Genomic DNA, 23,438 nt, shown 5'->3' with positions numbered 1-23,438 from the left:
TGTTCTCTCTACTCTCACTTTGCTGAGTTTTTTTTTTCATGGGTACTGTACTTTATCAAATGCTTTTTCAGCATCTATTGATATAATCATGTGATTTTTATTTTTCATTTTATTTATGTGATGTATAACATTTATTGATTTGCATATATTATACCATCCTTGCATCCCTGGGATGAATCTCACTTGATCATTGTGGTGTATGATTTATTTTTAAAGATTTTATTTATTTACTTTTAGAGAGGGGAAGGGAGAGAAACATCAATATGTGGTTGCCTCTTGTGCATCACCCACTGGGGACCTGGTCTGCAACCCAGACATGTGCGCTTGACTGGGAATCAAACTGACAACCCTTTGATTCACTGACTGACACACAGTCCACTGAGCCACACCTGCCAGGACTGAATTTTTTTTTTTTAAAGATTTTATTCATCCATTTTTAGGGAGGGAAGGTGGGGGGAGAGAGAGAGAGAGAGAGGGAGAGAAACATCAATGTGCGGTTGCTGGGGGTTATGGCCTGCAACCCAGGAATGTACCCTGGCTGGGAATTGAACCTGGGACACTTTAGTTCCCAGCCCACGCTCAATCCACTGACCTACGCCAGCCATGGCAGGACTGATCTTTTTAATGTATTGCTGGATCCAGTTCGCCAATATTTTGCTGAGGATTTTAACATGTATGTTCATCAGTGATACTGGCCTGTAGCTTTCTTTCTTTGTTGTGTCCTTATCTGGTTTTGGAATAAGGATAATGCTGGCCTCATAAGAAGAGTTTGGGAGTCTTCCCTCTTCTTGGATTTTTTGGAATAGTTTGAGAAGGATTGGGGTTAGCTCTTCCCTAAATATTTGGTAAAATTCTCCTGTGAAGCCATCCATCCGGTCCAGGGCTTTTGTGTGCCAGGAGTTTTTTGATTACTGCTTCAATTTCACTAGCTGTTATCAGTATATTCAGGCTTTCTGCTTCTTCTTGATTCAGTTTTAGGGGATTATGTTTCTAGAAATTTGTCCATTTCACCCAGCCTTTCAAATTTCTTGACATATACTTGTTTGTAGTAATTTCTTACAATCCTTTGTATTTCTGTGGTATCAGTTATAATTTCTCTTTTCGTTTCTGATTTTATTAACTTGCACCCTCTCTTTTTTTTCTTGATGAGTCTGGCTAAAGGCTTATTGATTTTGTTTATCTTTTCAAAGAATCAGCTCCTGGATTTCTTGATCCTTTGAATTGTTCTTTTTCTCTCTGTCATTTAATACTCTATTTTTCTTTTCTTAAAATATCTAAACTTGGTGTTTTTTTAAGAATAAGTTTTTTCATCTGTGATATGGAATAATTTTTTGTTTTAGGGTGGTTGCACACAGCAATTTTGAATCTTATGGTGGAAAAAACTGCAATTTTATGAATGCATACTTATTTATTCTTTTGATTTATGGCTGGACTCTGCATTGTGACACTCTTAAATTTTTTTTGTCCATTATGATTTAGTGTAGGGAATAGTAAGCACTCTAAGCATTTCCAGCCCCAAAGGACTGAATACAAGAAATTCACTTTCTCAACATCAGAACCACAAAACTGGTGACTAGACATGCAGAGATAGTCAACTGTCTTCACTATTTCTTTCCAACTTCCTATCAAGATGGCTTCTACCTCACTTCTGGGGTCTAAAACTTGTGCAGATACACCTAACTGGATGACCCTAACATGCATTCAGAACCTACTTGCTAGTGGCTTTGTTGTTGCGTGGGTCACCGGCCAGCAGTGACCACAGAACGCTGCAGATGGCTCGCCGAAAAACACGCGAGAAAAAACATGCACAGAGACAAACTAGTTTCTGTGGGGAGGTAGGGACGAAATGGCCACCCCTTCTAGTGAGGAGCGTGTGGATTTACCATCCATACCTGCTTTTATTGGGCTCATTTTGCATAATAATTCAGGTAAAGTACAGTACTCGTTAGGGGGAAGTAAGGAACAATAGATAACAAGGAACTCTGCTGGCCTATTGAGTTGGGGTCAAAGAGATGTAAGACTTTGAGGAACAAACTAACTTCCTCCTTGGACCCCTCTCATTCAACTGAGAGCATTCTAAACAAAGAAGGTTTCACAGTAATTTACATATTCTTTCTTAGGCCTGATCACCCGGGGAATCCACCCTTTTCAGCACATAGCTGCACCACACTGTCATTGTTTCAGGCTTAGGTGGAGCAAGGGAACTAAGGCAACCAAGAGATAAGATTTTCTCCCAGACGATGAGGACTCAGGCTATGTCAAAGCTGAGGAGCGAGGGTCCATCACCCCCTTTTGCTGCAGCCCCCCAAGTCCTTCTTTTGGGGGGCCTCCCAAAGAGATCATGCCTGTCTTAGGTCATTCCCCCCTTGGGGAATCTTACCCGTCTTTGGCTAACCAACCAAGCTTTTTTGGGTTCAGTTATGAATAAAGCAGCAGAAGCAGCATTCCTGCCAGGGAGATAAGCTTTTGTCTTCTTGCTGGCTTATGGTTCCAAGGGCGTTCCCTTAGCCTTAGCCTTAGCCTAGGCAGGGGTTTCAGCTTCTGACACCAGTCAGGGCGGTTCCCAACACTTTGTAAAATACAGTTTCTGGCTTAGCTCTGTTTTGTTTCATCTGGCCCTGAGTCATTACTATACTGTGTATTACCTCTTGTAGCTTTGTAACAGTTTTTGATATCGGCAGGTTGGGTCTCCCCATCCTATTCTTTTCTAGGACTATTTTGGCTGTTCTTGGCTTTTTATTCTTTTTGCATTTTAGATCAGTTTTTCAAGTCCTATGATAAACACTCTTGGAATTTTTATTGGATTGCTTTGAATTTATAGATTAATTTGGAAAGGCCTTCTTATTTTATATTATTAAATCTTCACATCTGTTAACATTGCATCTTACTAACTTTTCTTGTTTCTAATTTAATAACTTTACATACTGTAAAATTAATTCTTTTTGATGTATAGTTTTGAGCTTGGCAAACGTGAAGAGTAATATACCATCATAAGATATAAAACAGTTCCATTACCTCTCAAAAAGTCCCTCCTGTTACCCCTATGTATACAATTTCTATTATTAATCCCTGAAAACTCCTGATGTTTTCTGTCCCTTTAGTTTTTCTTTTTCCAGAAGGTCATGAGAATGAAATTAAAAAGTATATAGATTTTGAGCCTGGCTTTTGTCTAATGGTACAGTGCATTTGAGACTCAGTGATGTTTCATGTATCAATAGTTCACTCCTTTTTATTGCTAAATAATATTCCATTGTGTGGATATACTACAGTTTGTTTATCCATTCCCCCATTAAGGAATATTTGGGTAGTTTGCAGATTTTGATGATTTTGAATAAAGCCATTATAGTATTTATATACTGATTTTTTGGAGGGGAGGAATAGGTTTTTATTTCTCTTAGGTAAATATCTAGGGGTGGGATCACTGGGTTGTGTAGTAAGTGTATGTTTAACTATAAGAAACTCAAATTGTCCTCTGTTCCCACCAGAAATGTATCAGAGTTCCAGCTGTTTTGCATCCATTGGTAGTTAGTTTTTTTAAAACAGCCATTCTGATAGGTTTACAATAGTAGCTCTTTACATTTTAACTTGCATTTCCCTGGTGACTAATAATGTTGATATGTTTTCATGTGCTTATTTGTGGTCCACATATCTTCTTTGGAAAGTATATGTTCAGTTTTTATATGTTTTTATATTTTGTTTTTCTGTTATTGGCTTTTGAGGGTATTTAATATATTCTAGATAATGATTTACAAATATTTTCTCCCAGTCTATAGCTTCACTTTTAATTTTTTTAATTGTGACTTTGGAAGGGCATTTTATGTTTTCTCAAGTACAACTTATTAATTTTTTTCTTTTGAAGATTGTAGTTTTTTTGTTGTATGTAAGAACTCTTTGTCTAACTCAAGATCCCAAAGATTTTCTCATGTTTTCTTTGAAAGTTTTCTATTTTATGTTTTACATTTAGGTTTTTTGTAGTCTCTTTTGTTACCAATGAGAAGGCTTTTGGTAAGCCCAATATTTATTTGAGTGTGGGTTGTCTAGTTTAGTTGTTTTTGTCTGATTGCTGTGTTTTCTCTTTGTCTTTGTATCTACTATTACTTACCTATGTATGAATTTATTTAATTTTTCCTTCTGGAGACTAGTACTTCTTCAATCTAAGAATTTGTATGTTTCATTTATTTTGAAAAATTTTTAGCTATTGTGTTTTCATGTTTCCAATATTTCAAAAATGTCTTTTTTTTTTTTTCCTATTTTGTCATCCTGGAAGTCATATTAAATGTCTGTAGAATCTTTCCCTCTATCCTTCATGTCTGTTATATTCTTTTTAATATTTTCTATTCATTTGTTTTCCTGTGCTTTATTCAGGGGCATTTTTAACATGTATTTTGTAATTTTGAATTACTTCTTATTGTATATCAAATCTCTTTTATCTGTCCACTGATTTTTTAAATTTAATGATATAGTTTTAATTTCTGGAAGTTCTTTTTAGTTTATTTTTAATCTGTCTGTTCTTTACCATATCTTGATCTCTTTTTTAATTTAAAAATACCAAATAAAATGTTTATATGATTATTTTTATCAGCATTTTAATATCTTAAGTTTTTTTGTTTATTGTGATTCTTTGTTATTGTTGGTAATATGTCCATGGCTTTTAAACTTTTGGAATGTAGCTGGGAATTTCATGGAACCTGATTTGAAACTGTGTCTTCCAGAGCAGGCTTGTGTTTGCTTCTTCGGAATGCTTGAGAGATGTATCACTAGCATGAATTCCTCTCTCTCTCTCTTTTTTTTTGCCAGTTTTTCAGCTTTAAGCATCCCAGAACACATGAATAATATAAATTGGAACCCAAACCCACATGAAGCATGACCCTATAGTTGCAAATCTCAGGGAAGGCTTTTTCATACTTGTATCTTCATTCTTACCCTGTGCTTTTGGCTAGATGTGTTTTTCACAGAGGATACACCTCTTTGAGGCATCTAGCTTTATGGAGTGGAAGAGGGAAGGTTCCTTTCCATCTCCTTGCCCCCCCTTTTTTTTTTAAGATACTGATTTTCTTTTTCTTGTTTTTTTTTTTTTTTTAAAAGACTTCATTTATTTATTTTTAGAGAGGGGATGGGAGAGAGCAAGAGAGGGAGAGAAACATCAGTGTGTGGTTGCCTGTCCTGTGCCTGCTACTGGGGACCTGGCCTGTAACACAGATATGTGTCCTGACTGGGAATCTAACCAGTGACCCTTTGTTTTGCAGACTGGCACTCAATTCACTGATCCACACCAGCCAGGGCTAAAGATACTGATTTTTAGAGAGAGGGGAAGGGATGGAGAAAGAGAGGGGGAGGAACATCAATGTCAGAGAGATGTATCAATCAGTTACCTCTTGAATGGCCCCAATTGGGACTAAAACCCAGGCATGTGTCCTCCGGGACCTTTTGGTTTGCGGGATGACGCTCTAACCTGCTGAGCACACTGGTCAGGGCAATTATCTTCTTGTCTTGCATGGACCCAAGGCCTGCTCTCCTACCGTTGGATGTTAAAACCTAAGCCCATAGTTTTCTAAGGCCAGCACATTCTCATTTGTCTCTTTTTTACTTCTACCCCCACCCCCAGCCAGGAACCAGGGCAGCTGCTTTAAGGATTTATAAGGCTCCTGTTACTAGTTTTCCATTTTCTTTTAATTTCTGTCTATTGGCAACTTCCCTAGTGTTCTTGTGAGCTCATCTATGTATTTCTAAGTAGATGGAGGGTTTTAGTTCATTCACTTTTCCAGAGACCCAAAATTGGAATCTGAAAACAATTTTAGGTTCTTTAGTTCCAAGTATAGTGGTTATAAACCTGAACTCTAGAGTCAAGGGTTTAAATTGGGTTCCGCTGCCCATATTTTATGTGATTTTTGGAAAATTACTTTAACTCTCTCTGTCAATTTTCTCATCTGTTCAAACCTCATAGGCATGTTTTAAAGATAAAATGACATAAAATGTTTAAAGTTCTTAGAATAGTGACTGGCACTTAGTATTTAGTACTTCTTAGTTATTGGTTTCAGTTCTTCAACTCAGTCCTTTCTGTGTCATTCATAGCATTCAGCATAAAGTCTGGTGCATAGTAAGTATTCATAAAATATGTGTTTAATAAATTTAGAATGAATATTTCCCCACTTTATGTAGGTAGGATAATACACAAAGAAACCTGATGAAATTTAGAGTGGCATGGAACTAGTATTTCTGCTTATATACTCCTGGGTGATGATTTTTTTATAAAGTAGCAACTTTACAATATTGACACATAGGTTTTAGTACATAGATTAATACTGCTTTGTTCAAGACTTATTTACAAGAAAAGTATCAGTGATCAAGTAAGATTTAATTTTAACCTACTAAGCTACTGTTAAAACTCTATCATATTTTGTTAGTTAACAAGGACTTTGATAATTATGTAAAAGGAAAGCCTCCTAAAAATTGTGATTTGTGTTAACAAGTTCATGGAAGATAAGGTTTGTGTTAGGCTGGGGGAGAAAGCCACGGATACACTGCATGCTGACTGCTGATTGCACATGCGTCAGTGACTAAGAAACCTTGTATACGTATGGTCAGAATAATGAATCCTGGGATTTTGATTAGTTTTGTTGTTCAAATCTGGCTTTTATTAATATCTTTACCAAAATTTTCTATGTGGCAGAAAATGAGTTTAAAATGCTAGATTTTTAATGAAATTTCTTTAGTAATAATAGATTTCTCACTCTAAGAATTTTGGTTTATTGTTACTTATGAATATTTTCCCCCAAAGAACCTGCAGTTGTAATTTGTTTAAAAATCTCACCTCTCAGTTAGGTAATCTAATTGTTAGAAAGGTTTTTATAGGGTATTTACGTTTCCTGGGACTAACCTGCCAGGTATGGAGTGGGGGACATGGAGCAATGAAAAACAGAGGTGGGAAGTGGCTTTGAGAATGAAGAAGAAAGGAAAACCGTACACACAGGCCACAGGGCGAAAGGGCAGGAGGGTAAGGAACAGAGAGGCTAGTGGGCAATGAATGGGCTGGGGAAGCTGGGTGGGGCACTATGGGTAAAATTGTGAAATGGGCCAAGTTTGCTTTTTGTCCTCCAGTTCATCTTTTTGCCTTATTGGTTGTTCTAAGAGTTAGGATTGTGTGGGGTGGCACATACGAAAGGTCTCTGTGTATCTTAAAGTGTGCCATATGAGTATACTGCTAATATCTAGTTATCTTTTGTCTATTCTATATTCCCCTATATAAAAACTCATTTTCAGAGTAAGGTCGGCTAAATTCATTTATGCTATGATATATATGACTGACAAGGCTCACGTGACCTCTCCCAGCAATTTCAGCATTTTCACAGAACTCTATAGCCTTAAGGGTTTACTGGATATTATAGAATTTCAGATTTTCCCTGGCCTTTGATAGATGTATTTTTTTGAACAAGGAATCCTCTTTAACACCTCTGAGATTACATAAAATAGGCATTGTTTTGTTTGTTTATAAATTGGGCCTCCACTAGGTTCATTCTGTACTGGATCTGTTTTCTTCTGTGTCAAGTTGGGTAGCAGTGCCTTTGCCATAGGGTCATTGGGTGGAATGAAGGAGGCAGTGTGTGCTAAGGTACTTAGCACAGGACATGGCTAATAGTAATTCATCAATAAATGGTGGTTATAATTGTCACATCACTGACTCAGCTCATTTCTGCTGGGATTTATGCAATAGTTCAGGTGAACAGAGATGCTCCTGCAGTCCTGTATCCCTGGCAGTTTATTCTCAGCACCACCAACCTTCTGCTGTGGAGATTCCCAAGGGGGCACAGTTGCAACAGGAGAGAGTGATCACAGGATGCAGAGGACTGAGGACAAGGGCTGGGTCAGTCAGTCTGTCCATTGGGAGGGAAAAGGACCTTTTCTCAGAAGTGGCTGCTTCTCTCTTCTTGAGGTTTGACTCTCCCTTGGGCTGTGTTCATTTCCACCTTGACTCTCACTGCCCTGCGAAGTCCTCAGGGCCCTATGATCCCTGTTTTCTCCTGACTCAGCCATGAATGTCTTTTCTTGTTCTCTCTCAGGAAAATACAGCTGTGGTGTTTTCAAAAGGAACTTTCCTAAAATGGAAAGAGAAACCATAATGAAATAGAAAAACTGTGAATAGCATAAAAATAAATTAATCACCAAAGCACATGATTCTGGCTTGAAGTTCAGTAGAACCACATCTCAATTCAGAATATTCACTTTTCAGCTGTTCAATAGCCAGCCACATGTGGCTAGTGGCTATGGTATTGTATGGGACAGCACAGCTCTTGACTTCTGACTCTTCACCTGAGTGTGAGCTCCAGGAGCGGGGACCACCGTGCCTCATTCCCAGAGCCTGCCTGGCGGCAGTTCTCATCAGGACTGATGCCTGACTTTTCTCCATTATTGCTAGAAATTGCTACAGAATGGTCATATTTATTTGGTGCAAATTCTTATTAAATTTAGCTGTGTAGTTAAATTGCATTTAATTGAAAAGTGTTATTTTCCTAGAATACTTTAATGCTAATGTATGTGTGTTCCCTTATATACTTCCATTATCTAAAATAGTCTAGAAATTTAAAATTTAAAACCATACATTGTTTTTGAAAAATGTTTCTTTGGAAATAACTTTTAGGTTGATACTGCAATCAAGTTGAACTCTGATGAAGAGGGCCCCTCATTAAACAGTAATCCAGAGGGAAGTAGGAGCTGCGATGATGATAAAGGTGAAAACTACACCGAGAAAATAAAACTGGCTGGAGAGGGGTCAGGTGAAGCTTTGAACTGGGCTCAACATCAAATAGTCTCTAAATGTTCAGGTAGGTGATTGGCTAATGATAATTATAGATGTTAAAATATTAGAATTAGATATTTTTTTTATCAGTTAAGCAGAAATAATTAAAAATGAGTTATTACTTTGTGAATAAGCAGTCACTTATTATTTAGAAGAATATTAATAGTCCTTAAATATACTTAGAAAAATATGTCATTTAATAAAATTATTGCGGCCATTTTACATTAATCAAGTAGGAAATCTTTCTGCACTTTATTACATGAGTTATTATTGATCTTTTTGATGACTAGAATTGCACAATAAAATGTATCATGTAAGTTATACTTTTTTAGGGATAATCCCATTTGATTTTAGTCACTTTTGGATTTTAAAAGTCTTCTTTTTTCATGGGTATTAAATTAACACTGGTCAGAGTGAATTAGAGCAGCCGTTCTCAAAATGTGGGCTGTAGAGCTCTGGGGATCTCTTGAGACCCTTTCAGGGGCTCTGCAAAGTAAAAACTACTTTCATTATAATACTGACATTATATTCTAGTAGTATAGTTTATCATAATACTGAAATAATCTATTTGCTTTCCTGCCCAGTGAATGGGCATTTACACTGATGGTACACAAGCAACGTTGGTAAAATTGCTGATATTTTTCCCTGACTGGTGTGGCTCAGTGGATTGGGTATCGTTCTGCAAACTGAAAGGTCACCATTTTGATTCCCAGTCAAGGCACATGTCTGGGTTGCGGGCCAGGTCCACAGTTAGGGGCATGTGAGAGGCAAATGATTGATGTTTCTTTCTTGCCTTGCTGCTTCTCTCCTTCTTGTTTCTCCTCCCTTCCTCTCTCTCTTCAAAAGTAAATAAATAAAATCTTGTAAGAAAATTGCTGGTGCCTTAGCATGAATCAAGGCAAGGGCATCAAATCATACTATTAGTCATCGTAATCCTCATGACCAGGTACTGGCAGGAAAAAGAAATATCCGGTGTCACTCAAGAAAGTCTTTGGAGCAGTAAAAATTAGTAATTTTATGAAATCTTGACTTTTCAAAACATATCTTTCTAATATCCTGTGTGTTAGAATGGGAGATACATATAAAGCAATTCTGCTGTATTCCAAAATGTGAAGGCTGTGTTGAGGAAAAGTACTTGTATGATAGTTGAAGCTGAGAGCTGAGAGCTCCACTTTTTAAATGGAGCATCATTTTTACTTTAAAGAATGGCCAACAGAAAAACTGTTATCATTCAGACTTGGCTATTTGGCATTCATGTTTTAAAAAATAAAATGAGCCTATTAGCTCAAGGAAGACAATTTACAGTCTTTTTTGTCAATGATAAAATTTGAACAAACTTCCAAGTGAAAATGAGAATTTTGGAGAACTTACGTATGTCCATGTGAGCTCGACAGCTTCCCAGCACTTCGACTTGTTTTGTTTTTGGCTCCCCATTGGGGAATCTAACCCCTGTTGTCCCAAATGGACTTTCCTGATAAATATTGGTGGCCATATTAACACATGTGATTTTTTTGATATTGTGTACTGAAATATGTTAATAGTTTGAAGGTCAACATAATTCAGTAAAATGAAACAGAACCACTCTTTTCCAAATGACCAATGCAGGGTAAAAGATCCCTTTAACATGAAAGATAGATCCATGGATTTTAATGGAACAAATACAAAAAGCTCACTGATATGATTACAGATTTTTCATTATAGCTCACCTTTTAGAGACCAACCCTTGTTGATTTATATAGTGTGAAAGGAGAATATCACTGCTATATGAAAAGGCTATTAAATTTCTCAACTTTCCTGCTACATGTCTGTGTGAGGCCAGATTTTCTTCATACACTTTAACTAAAATAACAGATTGCAATAGATTGACTTCAGAAGCAAACATAAGAATTAAGCTGTCTTCTATTAAGCCAAATACTCAAAAATGAAAACAAGGCCATTCCTCTCAATATTTAAAAAAAATACAGTTGTTAAAATGTTAATATATAATTAGTAATAATGCTTATTATTTAAAATGAATAGATATACTATTTTTAATTTTTATTTCTAATGCAATTATTAATAGACAATGCAATTATTAATTAATATTCACATAAACAAAAGCTACTTTGGGTTTTGAGTAATTTTTAAGCTGTAAAGGGAAGCTGAGATTCATAAATTGTGCAAACTGCTGATTTGGAATATGTTTGGGATAAGATCAGCTCTCAGAGTTAGGTCAGATAATTCAGGCTTATAGTTATCAGGAAACAAGATATTGTACTTGAGATTAGCTCTCACCCAGTTTCATTGTATTTATATATTTTTTTGGCATTTGATACATTTTTTCATTGTTGTTCAAGTACAGTTGTCTCCATATTCCACCACCACTTTCTCTTGCCACTCCCACCCCGCCTCCTGTCCTCAGTCCTTCCCCACTTTGGCTTTGTCCATGGGTGACCCTTCCCTTTGTTTCAGTACTGCACAAGTTACTTCAAAATGCCTGCTATATAGACTACCTGTGTGCATGGAGCCTGAGAACACTCGGATTTGCAGTTGGGAAATAGAACCAGAGGCTGTTGCATTTGAAGTATGTAAGCAATAAAATTTGCAAAGCCTCTTTATTAATATCAGTATTAATCAGTATTCTTTTTTAAAAGAGATTTTATTTATTTAATTTTAGAAAGGGAAAGGGAGGGAGACAGAGAGGAGAGAAATATCAGTGTGGGGTTGTCTTTCGAGTGCCCCCTACTGGGGACTTGGCCCAAAACCCAGGCATGTGCCCTGGCTGGGAATCGAACTGGTGACCCTTTGGTCCGCAGGCCAGAGCTTAATCCACTGAGCCACACCAGCCAGGGCCATCAGTATTCTTTTTGGGTAAGCTTATTCCCCCTAAAAATATTTTATTTTCCTTTAAAAGAAAGTAATATACATTATAGAAAACCATCATTGGATTCTTTGGATTTTCAAAAGTCACAAAATTTGTCTTTTCTTAGCATAATATGCCATTTTTAATGATCAAAATTGGGGTAGTTGAGACTTTAGTATTTGAGCATTTATCCTCATTGCCAGATTATTATCTTTTGTCAGACTTCACAGAGGAAGTATTACCTGCCTAGCAGTGAAGAGCTTTGGCTCTGGAGTCAGACAGATCTGGGTGGAAACTGACCCTGCCATTTACTAGCTATATCATGTTGGATATGTATGTGACCCAGTTACACATTAGCCTAGGTCTACAAATTTGTAAAATGGGAATAATAATTATAGCACTTCACAGCATTATGATGAGGATTAAGTGAGATAATGTATGTAAATAAAGCACTTAACACTGTGCCTATCAGGTAACTCTATAAATGTTAGCTGCTGTGATGATAAAAGTTTCTATAGAGTCCCTAATTTCAAATAAGTCACTATGACTTATCCACAACTCAAGAACATTTTTAGGTGCGTCGAGCAAATAGAACAAGTGGAAGGGGCATAGATAAAGGTGTCTGGTTACATGGAACACTTTTCTGAATTTGTTTCTATGTATGTGTTGGAACCTTTTTGTGTCACTATGGCATGCTGTATTTTACCATAGCTATTGTGCACGTGCCTTCTCTTTCAGTTAGTCTGAAGCAGCTCTGGGATGGAGTCTTTGTCTTATTCCTTATTTGTTAGTCATGAATATAGAAGGTATAGCAGAATGAAAGAGAAAGAATTTGGGGTATAAAATCATACAAGACCCACTTTTGGGTTCAGTGCTATAATTTATTACCTTATTTAAAAGGGCCCATCTATCTCAACTCTAGAGAAACATGTCTATTTCGCGGGATTGTTAGATAATTATATGAAAAAATACATGTGAAAGCAACTTGAAAATCGAGATACTTGACCCCAGTGTTAGTTATTACTATCAGCCATAAACATTTGTTGAATGAAAGAAGAAATAGCAAAAACAAAACAAAACAGAGCTTTAAGGTTTGCTAAACTTCAAGCTTATTCCTACTTTCAACACAATATAGATGAACCCAAATTAAAAGAATTAGATTCTCAACTTCAAGATGCTATTCAGAAGATGAAGAAGCTTGATAAAATATTGGTGAAGAAACAATGTAGAGAAAAAGAAATTAAGAAGCAAGGTCTAGAAATGAGAATAAAGCTATGGGAAGACCTTAAGGTAAGAATTATGTAACCACATTCTGACATGTAAGAAGCAATTTCCTCTGTGATGAGTAGGAAGAGCACAGACTGTGGTAGTTATTAATGTGGTCTGCATTGACTGATTTATTTTGTGGAGGTAGGTAAGTTCCCAGACTCAGGCACTGCACTGGCACTGCTCTTGCCAGTGTTGGGTGGGGCTCCTCCATCTCTGGAATAGAAAGGGGTGTGATGCCTCCTTTCATTAAGCATGTTATTTGCTTTTCTTCAGCAAGTTTACATTTTGGAGATAAATGTACAAATATATACAAATTTAACCTCCTTGTTCTCATTATTATTTGAGTAAACTTTTGTGACCAGTAAGTGGGGGAGTTCATCATTGCATATGCTGGTCAAGATCCCTTCGGGAAGCTGTAAAGTGCTTGAGGCTCGAGGTCTGAGACCATACTCTACTTGCTTGTGTTTTAATATTTCTAGTGCTTGATTAACTGTCCTTCGCCTTCTTGGACCTCTTATTCTCTGTAGTACTGAGGGGTGGATGTTGACCAGGTGTTAGCACTGACTTGATGTATAGCTATTGGCTCACACTTGAACTTTGCCCCTCAAAGGAGAGCACTTTTCAGGTAAGGAACAATGTAATAACTGGTTTTGATAAATTCCTCCTTGATCAATTGACTGATTTTGGAGGAAGTTTCCCAGGCAATAATATGAATTAATAATATAGCAATTAAGAATACAGTTTTACAAGTTTCCCAGGAAGACCACTAGGACAGAAAGAGCAACATACAAAATGCAGTGCTTTAAACTAAAGAAATAATCTGTGCAAATTTTAACAGAAAAATATTAACCTATCACTTATTTCTATTGAATCTCAAAGCAAATTTTTACCTTGGAAACAGAATTATAACTGGAAGCATAATAAAATACAGTAGTAATCTTGAAATATCTGAAATTGTAATTTGATCATAGACTCATTAGTTATAAAAATATTAAACAGAATCTTAAGAAACATTAAGCAAGGTAATCATGATATAATGGTAGATATACACTCCAGTGCTTTTTGCAAGTATTTGTTGACAGAATTTTGAGGGGACAGGAAACATTGATGGAGTTCCTAATTAGACAAAAATGACCCGAGTCGTCTTGTTTGTATATGCACAATTGGAAACCTCATCGAAACTTAACAAAATATCAATGTTGCTTTATTTTCTCATATTTAAACTTTCATTTCTCTTTCATCAGTCTGCAAAAAATAGTGAAGCTTTGCCAAGTAATGAGGAAATGGAAAATACAAAAAAGTTTCTAGCTTTGACTGCTGCATCAGAAGAAACTGTTGGTGAGTGAAATTGACTCATCTTTATTTTTGTCTAAGTCATAGAATATTTGGATTAAGGTAAAATTCCCAATTTAATTATTACAATTTTTTCTTTGTGAGTTTAACTTTTTTTTTTTTTAGAGGAAATGATCACATTAGGTAAGATTATTTGGAACTACCTTGAGCTTAGGTATGTTTTAGAATTTTTAAGGGCTTATATCTGCTCAAAGATGGGGGACAAGGCAGTGAAAAGTCGGGGAATAGACAAAGCATGTCTTTGCTTTACTTCCTGTGTGTCTTAGCTGCCTCTATACACCCAGTTTATGCTGACAGTCCCCTAAAGGCCCAGGATCCTCCTGTGAAGTATCTTACTCAGGCCTCTGCAATCCCTTTCATAAAAATCCATTACTGATTTGTCCTATTTTCTGTTCTTTCACAGTTCTTTTTAAAGACCAACCAGTTAATTTTGCCCATATGGTTCTCCTTCTCCATTTGTGTGTATGTATATTTGTGATTCCTCTCCTCCTCCTTGTCTTCTTTTATCTTCTTCTTCTATAGAACTATTATATAATCATGTAACCTATTTAAATTACTTATATAGTGGTGAAAATTTTAGGTATTGGGAAGCAGTTGATGTTTTTTGGAAGGACACTTTTTAAATCCTGTAACTATATTGTGTAAGTGGTCATAGTGGTCTAGTATTGGTTGAGCATTAGACTGGCTTCAAGCAGGGGCTTCTGATTTCTCTGAGAATCCTGGAATCCATTCATCTTTTACAAAATGAATGTTTAACATTTTAGAATCCTAAGAACCTGATATGGGCTACTTCAACTCTTTAGCATGAGCTGTGATGTGGATGAAATTCCTTCAGGCTTGTTCCTTTCCAGTCCCAGCAGTGAGAGCTCAGAAGCTGCTTGGGTCTGTCTCCATGCAGAGGGAGAACGGTGCTGGTCAGTTCCTGCCTGGAGTGAGTTCAGTAGTGTCCCTCCGAAGAATTCATGTCCACTTGGAACCTCAGAATGTGATCTTATTTGGATCTCTGCATATGTAATTAGTTAAAATGAGGTCATGTTAAATCAGAGTGGGCCCTAAATCTAATAATTGGTGTCCTTATGGAAAGACTAACAGAGATGCAGAGACACACTGACATAGGAAAGAAGACCATGTGAAGATACAGGGAATGATTAGAATAATGTAGTTATAAACCAAGGAACCCCAAGGATTCTGGAACCACCAGGAGCTAGGAAGAGGCCAAGAAGGATTCTTTTTTATTTTTTTTAAAATTTATTTGTTTATTGCCCTGGCTGGCGTAGCTCAGTGGATTGAGCGCAGGCTGGGAGCCAAAGTGTCCCAGGTTCGATTCCCAGCCAGGGTACATTCCTGGGTTGCAGGCCATAACCCCCAGCAACCGCACATTGATGTTTCTCTCTCTCTCTCTCTCTCTCTCTCTCTCTCTATCTCTCTCTCTATCTCTATCTCTATCTCCCTCCCTTCTCTCCCTAAAAATAAAATAAAAATAAAATCTTAAAAAAAATTATTTGTTTATCTATTTATTTATTTTATTGTTGTTCAAGTACGGTTGTCTACATTTACTCCCCACCACTCCCCCACTACCCCAGCCATCCCCACCTCCTTCCACTGCTTCCACCCCCCCTTCCCCCCTTGGTTTTATCCATATGTCCTTTATAGTTGCTCCTGAAAACAGTTCCTCCCTTCTTCTCCATTATCCCCTCCTACCTCCTCTCTGGTTACTGTCAGGTTGTTCTTAACTTCAATGTCTCTGGTTATATTTTGCTTGCTTGTTTGTTTTGTGGATTAGGTTCCACTTAAAGGTAAGATCATATAGTATTTGTCCCTCACTGCCTGGCATATTTCACTTAGCATGATGCTCCCCAGATCCATCCATGCTGTCACAAAGGTTAGGAGTTCTTTCTTTCTCTCCATTCCATTATGTATTCCATTGTGTAAAAGTACTAGAGTTTTTTGGTACACTCATTTACTGATGGGCACGTAGGTTGTTTCCAGCACTTGGTTATTGTAAATTGTGCTGCTATGACCATTAGGGTGCATAGGTTCTTTTGAATTGGTGTTTCAGGGTTCTTAGGGAATAATCCCAGCAGTGGAATTGCTGGGTCAAAAGGCAGTTTCATTTTTAGTTTTTTGAGGAAATTCCATACTGTTTTCTACAGTGTCTGTACCAGTCTGCATTCCCACCGACAGTGCACTAGGGTTCCGTTTTTTCCAAATCCTCACCAGCACTTGTTGATGGTTGATTTATTAATGATGGCCATTCTGACTAGTGTGAGATAATTTCTTATTGTGGTTTTGATTTGCATTTCTCTGATGGCTAGTGATGTTGAGCATCCTTTCATATGTCTCTGGGCTGTCTGTATATCCTCCTTGGAGAACTGTCTATTCAGATCCTTAGCCCATTTTTTAATTGAATTGTTTGTCTTCCTGACATTGAGTCATATGAGTTCTTCATATATTTTGGAGATCAAACTCTCATCTGTGGTATCGTAGGCAAATATGTTTTCCCATAAGTTTGGTCCTGTTTTCATTTTGATAATGGTTTCTTTAGCTGTATAGAAGCTTTTTAATTTAATGTAGTCCCATTTGTTTAGTTTTTCTTTATTTCCCTTGCCCTAGGAGATATAATGTCAAAAATATTGCTGCATTGAAAATGGCCTTTTTTAAAAAATATTTATTTATTTTTAGAGAGGGGAAGGGTGGGAGAAAGAAAGGGAGAGAAACATCAATGTGTGGTTGCCTCTCACATGCCCCCTACTGAGGGTCTGGCCTGCAACCCAGGCATGTGCCCTGACTGGGAATTGAACCAGTGACCCTTTGGTTCTCAGGCTGACACTCAATCCATTGAGCCACACCAGTGAGGGCTAAAATGGCCTATTGACATTAACCTTTTCAGTCACAGAGTTACCACCAAGTGAACTTTTGGCCTCGGGGGGCAAGATGTTACTTTTCAGTTGCCCTTTCTCCAAAATTAAATGGGAATGATCAAATACGTTAATTTTTAGGACTTATGATATATATATTTGGCTTAAACTTATAGAACTGACAGGTGTAGCTCTGGAGTCATGTGACTACTGTAGGCCTTATAGACAGTTACAGTCATGTTAGATTGGTACTGGTGTTGTATTTTTTTAAAAAATTTATTTATTAATTTTTAGGGAGGGGAGGAGAAAGAGAGGAAGAGAAACATCACTGTGCGGTTGCCTCTGGGGTGCCCCCTACCAGGGACCAGGTCTGCAACCCAGGCATGTGCCCTGACTGGGTATTGAACTGGTGAGCCTTTGGTTTGCAGGCTGGTTCTCAATGCCCAGCCAAGGCATTACTAATGTTCCAACATGGAAATTAGTTGGACCTAATGAGCTGGAAGCTGAAGTTACCAGAGGCTTGAACATTATGTTCAGAGAATCGTCACTTTAAATGATCACGTTAGAGTTTCAGTTTTTAGATTTTTGAACTCTTAGTCAATTTTTATATATTGGCAAAGCCGGTAAGATTTATGTGGTTTATTTATATTGAATATTTATATTTAATTTGATTTTTATGTATATATTTATTATTTATATTGATAAGATTTATAAAATTGATTTATTATGTATTGGTGGAGCAGGTGAGATGCAAAAGTGGGCTTGAGGTATAAGAATTGGGAATGAAAGACAGGTGGACCAAATGTCTGTTGCTCCTCATTCTTGTTACCGTCTGTCTGGATTAGCTCACACTTGACCAGTTCGCCAAAATGAAGAGACAATATTATTGTATTCCTATGTCTTCAGATTTAATTAGAACTTTTTGATACTGGTCTTTTATAGAAAACAGATTTCTTAATATAATTTTCTGTTGGCTCTTTATATCACAGGTATGTATTTAGCAGTTACGAATCTAATTTTTAAAAATATTTAAAACAAAAAGCTAGTATTTATTTTAGGTTACATTATTAACCTAATTACACATTTAAAAAATATTTTATAAAGCATAATTATTGCCTTACTCCAAAAGAGGAAACTTTTGGAATCTTTGGTTTCAAAAAGGTATTATTAGCAGAGTATGAAAGAAGTAAATAGAAATGTGAGAGTTCAATTTGACCACATAGCACAGATTTTTGAAAGTCTCATATTCCTACTGCAACATTCATTCTGAGATTAGCTTCCCATGTTAGTCACTGAACTTTGGTTACCTCTTAATTAAAAAATATGAAATATTAACTAATTAAAATTATTTCGATTAGGTACATATGTAAGTTTTAAGGTAAAATATTCCTGTGAGGCTTATTATGAAAACAAATCTTTTGCACGGTTTCCCGCCACAAATGGTTTTTCTGTGTTACCAGGAAAGCGCAAAGCCCTTATAAATTGTCCAGTAGATGGCAGCATCTAGTTAAAATACCTTCTTTAATGAGGGCTCTTGAAGATGGTAGAATCAGATATATTTGGACTTGAGCTCTAAACTCACCTGTACAAACATACCCAAACCTACTTTCTATCTTTACCCTTATATTTTCCCTTTAAAAAAAGGGAGAAAGTCTTGGGATGAGTAGTATTCTTTGTGTCTCCCAGTTATTTCCTTAACTTTTTATTTGAGGAACTTGATGGACCTTGGAGTGGGGCACAGTGGCAGCCTCCAACCTCTTCTCCAGCCCCCCAGGCACAAAGTACACCCTAGGCCCCTTCTCACAGCACAAATAACCGATAGCAAAAGAAGGTATTTGTTGTTGAGTTGTTACTTGGGTGTATTTATAGGTACTAAATAAAAAGAGGCCTTGACTTTGAGACAAAGATAAAAGCCACATTAAATAGAGTTTTACCACATTTTGACTTTATAATCCAGAATTAATAAATAATTTCAAATTTACTGAGATTTTGAACAAGACGGTATGGTGCTTGCTAGAGATCTCAGTAATACTTTTTTATATTTAAAAAAATTTTTAAAAGATTTTATTTATTTATTATTAGAGAGAGGGGAAGGGAGGGAGAAAGAGAGAGAGAAACATCAATGTGTGGTTGCCTCTCATGTGGCCCCCACTGGGGACCTGGCCTGCAACCCAGGTATGTGCCCTGACTGGGAATCAAACCGGCGACCCTTTGGTTCTCAGCCCATGCTTAATCCACTGAGCTACACCAGCCAGGGTAAAAAAATTTTTTAATCCTCACCCAAGGAAATTTTTTCGTCGTGTGTAGAAAGAGAGAGAGGAAAGGAGAGAGAGAAACAGAGGTGTGAGACAGAAACAGAGATCAGCTGCCTCCTGTACGTGCCTGGACTGGGGATCTTATGTGCTCGGACCTGAGATCAAACCCGCAATCTAGGCATGTGCCCTGACTGGGAATCGAACCCTCAGTGTTTCAGTTATGGGACGATGCTCCAATCAGCTGAGCCAGACCAGCCAGGGCTTGGTAATATTTTTAAGGTTGATCCCACCCCATTTTTGAGGGGTCACATTTAAGTTTTTCTAGAGAATGTTGTGAAAATCCAAACTTTTTACTACACCATCAGTTTTCCTTTGGTTTTTAGCATTTATCTGATGGATAAAGATAGCATTCAATACTCTCTGAGATAGATACATTCAGTGGTAGGGTTGTTTGTTTTGGTGTTTTTCATAGACATTATTCTTTTTGGCCTTTGTCACATTTGCCTCTTGTATTTCCAGCTCCAAATTTATGTGTGTGTAGGCACACAACAGCAGCATATTAATCAATGCCTTTCATGATCTGTGAATACCTCTTTCAAAGTGCTTTCCTGTGAAATTCAGGTATATAATATGCTTTTAGATGGTAAGATTAAATATTCCATACCCCGCCTCCACCCCGCCAAAAGAATCTGGTAGTCTCTTTCTGCTCAGATTTGTAAAGGACTGAGGGAGAAAATCATATAACTGTGCTAACTGGTACAGCTGAGGAATTCTGGTTTTTAATCTATGTGATTCTCAGTATTGCCTAGCAATTTCTTTTGCAGTCTCCAAAGTGGCTATTTTAAATAGTTACTACATATTTAACCTCCTAATTTCTTCTTCAAGTTCTTCACTCTGGCAGTCTTGCTGTCCAGAGAAAATGGACCAGCTGGGTGGGAATCCCTTCCATATTCCGTCTTCCTGACTCTAAACTGTACTCTGTGCCCTTCTGTCCCCCTTCACTCTTACCTTCGATCAGCTATTTTCAACCTTTTTCATCTCATGGCACATGTAAACTTACTAAAATTCTGTGGCCCATCAATATATTTTTTGCTGATCTGAACAAAGAATAGGTATGATTTTGATTCATTCAGAGTGGACAGCTATTGTTGTGTTGGCTGTTGTCATTTTTAAGCTATCTAAGGGGAAAGAGTCAGTGCCCCTGACTAAGTAATACGGTACTGCATGTTTTAAAAATTCTTGCTGCACGCCATTGTGCCTCCCATGGCACACGGGTTGAAAATTGCTGCCTTAGACCAAGGGAATATGCTCTTCTAGAAGGCCAAAGTCAGTAACATCTCATTCCTTCCACCCTGCCACTGACTGCAGATCCATCAGTTATTCCATTTCTCACCAAGACCGTCACCCTCTCTCTTTTCTGGCTCATTCCCTTCAGTTTGTCATACTTAAATCTTTTGCTCCTAAGCAGAATCAAAGGGCCATATAAAACCTCCTCCCTCACCCTGGCTGGCGTAGCTCAGTGAATTGAGCGCAGGCTGCGAACCAGACATCGCAGGTTCGATTCCCAGTCAGGGCACATGCCTGGGTTGCAGGCCATGACCCCCAGCAACCGAACATTGATGATTCTCTCTCTCTTTCTCTCTCCCTTCCCTCTCTAAAAATAAATAAATAAAATCTTACAACAAACAAACAAACAAAAAAACCCTCCTCCCTCAGTCCTTCATCCCACCCCCAAACAGGTACCACTCAATTTTCCTCCTCTCCTTAAAGTCAGACTTCTCAAATATATCCTCAGAATCCCGAAATACCAATCAGAAAGAATACATGCACCCTGTGTTCATAGCATTGTTATTTGTAATAGCCAAGATCAGGAAACAACCCAAGTCCCCATCTATTAAGTGCCTAAGTAGATGAGTGGGTAAAAAAGCTGTGGTACATTTACATGGTGGAATGCTATGTGGCTGTTAAAGGAAGAAAGTTACCTTTTGCGACAGCATGGATGGACCTGGAGATCATGCTAAGTGAAATAAGTAAGTCAGAGAAAGGCAGACACCATATGATCTCACTTATATGTGGAATCTAATGAACAAAATAAACTGACAAACAAAATAGAACCGGAGGCATGGATATGTGGAATAGACTGACAGCTGTCAGAGGGGTGGAGGGAGGGGGAATGGGGTGAAAGAAGGTACAGAGATTAATCAAAGAATGTGCATGCATAACCCTAAACATAGGCAGCACCGTGGTGATGGCCAGAGGGAAGGGCAGGGGCTGTGTGGAGGAGGGCAAGGAGGGGGAACCTAGGCACACTTGCTACTGGTCAACTTATAATTTCTTAATTCCTCAGTGGTGTGCGTTTTCTCCATCATCAGTGGTCTTACCTCATCAGTGGTCTTCCTAAATTCTTAACCTAGTGGCATACTTCCAGTTTTTATCTCACTTAACATCTCTGTAGCATCTGACACAGTTGACCACTCATAGAATAGTAGCATTTTTACTCGATTCATTGTTCCCTGCTAGTTCTCCTCTCTGCTCCTCCCTCCCTTCTTTCCTTCCTATTGTGGAAACCTAATCCTCCTTTTGTATATTTTCTCTAGTTTGGTTAATGGTTTCACCATCCGTCCAGTCTTTGTTATGGTTAGTTTTATGATGCCCAGATGTCTGGTGAAGCCTTGTTTCTGGATGTATCTGTGAGGGTGTTTCCGGAAGTGACTAACATTCGAATTGGTGGACTGAGTGGAGTGTATTACCTTTCCCAATGTGGGTGGGCATCATTCAGTCCGTTGAGGGCCCGAACAGAACTAAAAGGTGGAAGAAGGGAAGATTTGCCCTCTCTCTGCCTGACAGCTGGAGTTGGTCCATCCATCTTTCTAGCCCTCAGTGACGGTTAAATTACCTTACTAATTCTAAGTATCTTTAGTTGTTTGCTTTGGGTCTTGTTAGTTTATGATCTCCTAGTAATAATGTTAATTTTTGTGTTCTTTTCAATAATTATTCATGTTCTGAGAACTCTAGAAGAAGTTGGTATTGAAATTTATTTGAATGCATTCCAGTATCTATTTAAATTATCATAAAATTTTTCTTACTTGACAAACTTACTTAATGTTTCAAATTTAATAAATTTAAACATTGAGTCTCTTATTTCTTGGTCAATATATCTTGGTTATGGAGTATTATTCTTTTAATTTAGTACTAAACTTGAATGGCTGAATTTATTCAATTTTTGCATCTATATTTATAAGTTAGATAAGCCCTGTGTGTGTGTATGTGGGTGTTTGCACATGCATATGAGAGAGAGAGAGAGGAGAGAGAGAGGAGAGAGAGAGACAGAGAGAGAGAGAGAAAGAGGGAGGGAGAGAGGCCGATGGTGTTCCCCCATGTGAATGTGTACCGTGGCGTTGGGGGTAGCGGTGGCATTGGGGGTAAATGTCTGTATGTGTGCTTTGTCAGGCTGTTAACTTCATAAAATAAATGGGGCTGGCTGTTCATTTTCTATGCTTTGAAGTAGTTTATATAACATGGGGATTATCTGTTCCCTAAAAATATGAAAAATTTCACTGAAAAACCATCTGGTTGAAATAATTCCTTGGAGGCAATTCTTTGACTTATTTTTTTCAGCTTCTTTCATATTTACTATTATATTTCAGTTTACTAGTCTTCTGGAGTCAATTTTGGCAATACAGCCATGTCACTGAGACTTTAAAGTATCCATTTCATTGAGATTTTAATTTTTAACAACATAAAATTTCATGTATCAGAGTATTTTTATTTTTTATTATTAAAAATCCTCACTCGAACATATGTTTATTGATTTTCAAGAAAGAGGAAGTGTAGTGGGGGGAGAGAGAGAGAGACAGACAGACAGCTGTGGATTGAATTCAGAATTTATGTATGTGCCCTGACTGGGGATTGAACCTACAACCTTTGGTGTATGGGATGATGCTCCAACCAACTGAGCCACCCAGCCAGGGCTACCATAGTATTTTTTAAGTAATAATTCTTCTTATTGTTTACATGTCCTATTTCTTATTCCTATTAGAATGTTTTTCTGCTATTTTTAATCTAGA

At 37.5% G+C, this 23,438-nt stretch overlaps 1 protein-coding gene across 1 annotated transcript in view; it reads left to right on the top strand.

Moving 5' to 3' along the window:
* FSIP1 (fibrous sheath interacting protein 1) overlaps window positions 1-23,438 on the top strand; it is a 222,067-nt gene that overhangs the window by 16,179 nt on the left and 182,450 nt on the right. Inside the window, exons 3-5 of the mRNA XM_028507852.2 lie at window positions 8,636-8,819; window positions 12,772-12,926; window positions 14,150-14,243. Of these exons, the coding sequence (XP_028363653.1) occupies window positions 8,636-8,819; window positions 12,772-12,926; window positions 14,150-14,243 (433 nt within the window). The remainder of the gene's footprint in view (window positions 1-8,635; window positions 8,820-12,771; window positions 12,927-14,149; window positions 14,244-23,438) is intronic.

The sequence above is a fragment of the Phyllostomus discolor genome, chromosome 1, assembly GCF_004126475.2.
Source record: "Phyllostomus discolor isolate MPI-MPIP mPhyDis1 chromosome 1, mPhyDis1.pri.v3, whole genome shotgun sequence".
Taxonomy (NCBI): Eukaryota; Metazoa; Chordata; class Mammalia; order Chiroptera; family Phyllostomidae; genus Phyllostomus; species Phyllostomus discolor.
This window is presented reverse-complemented; position numbering and strand designations above follow the sequence as displayed.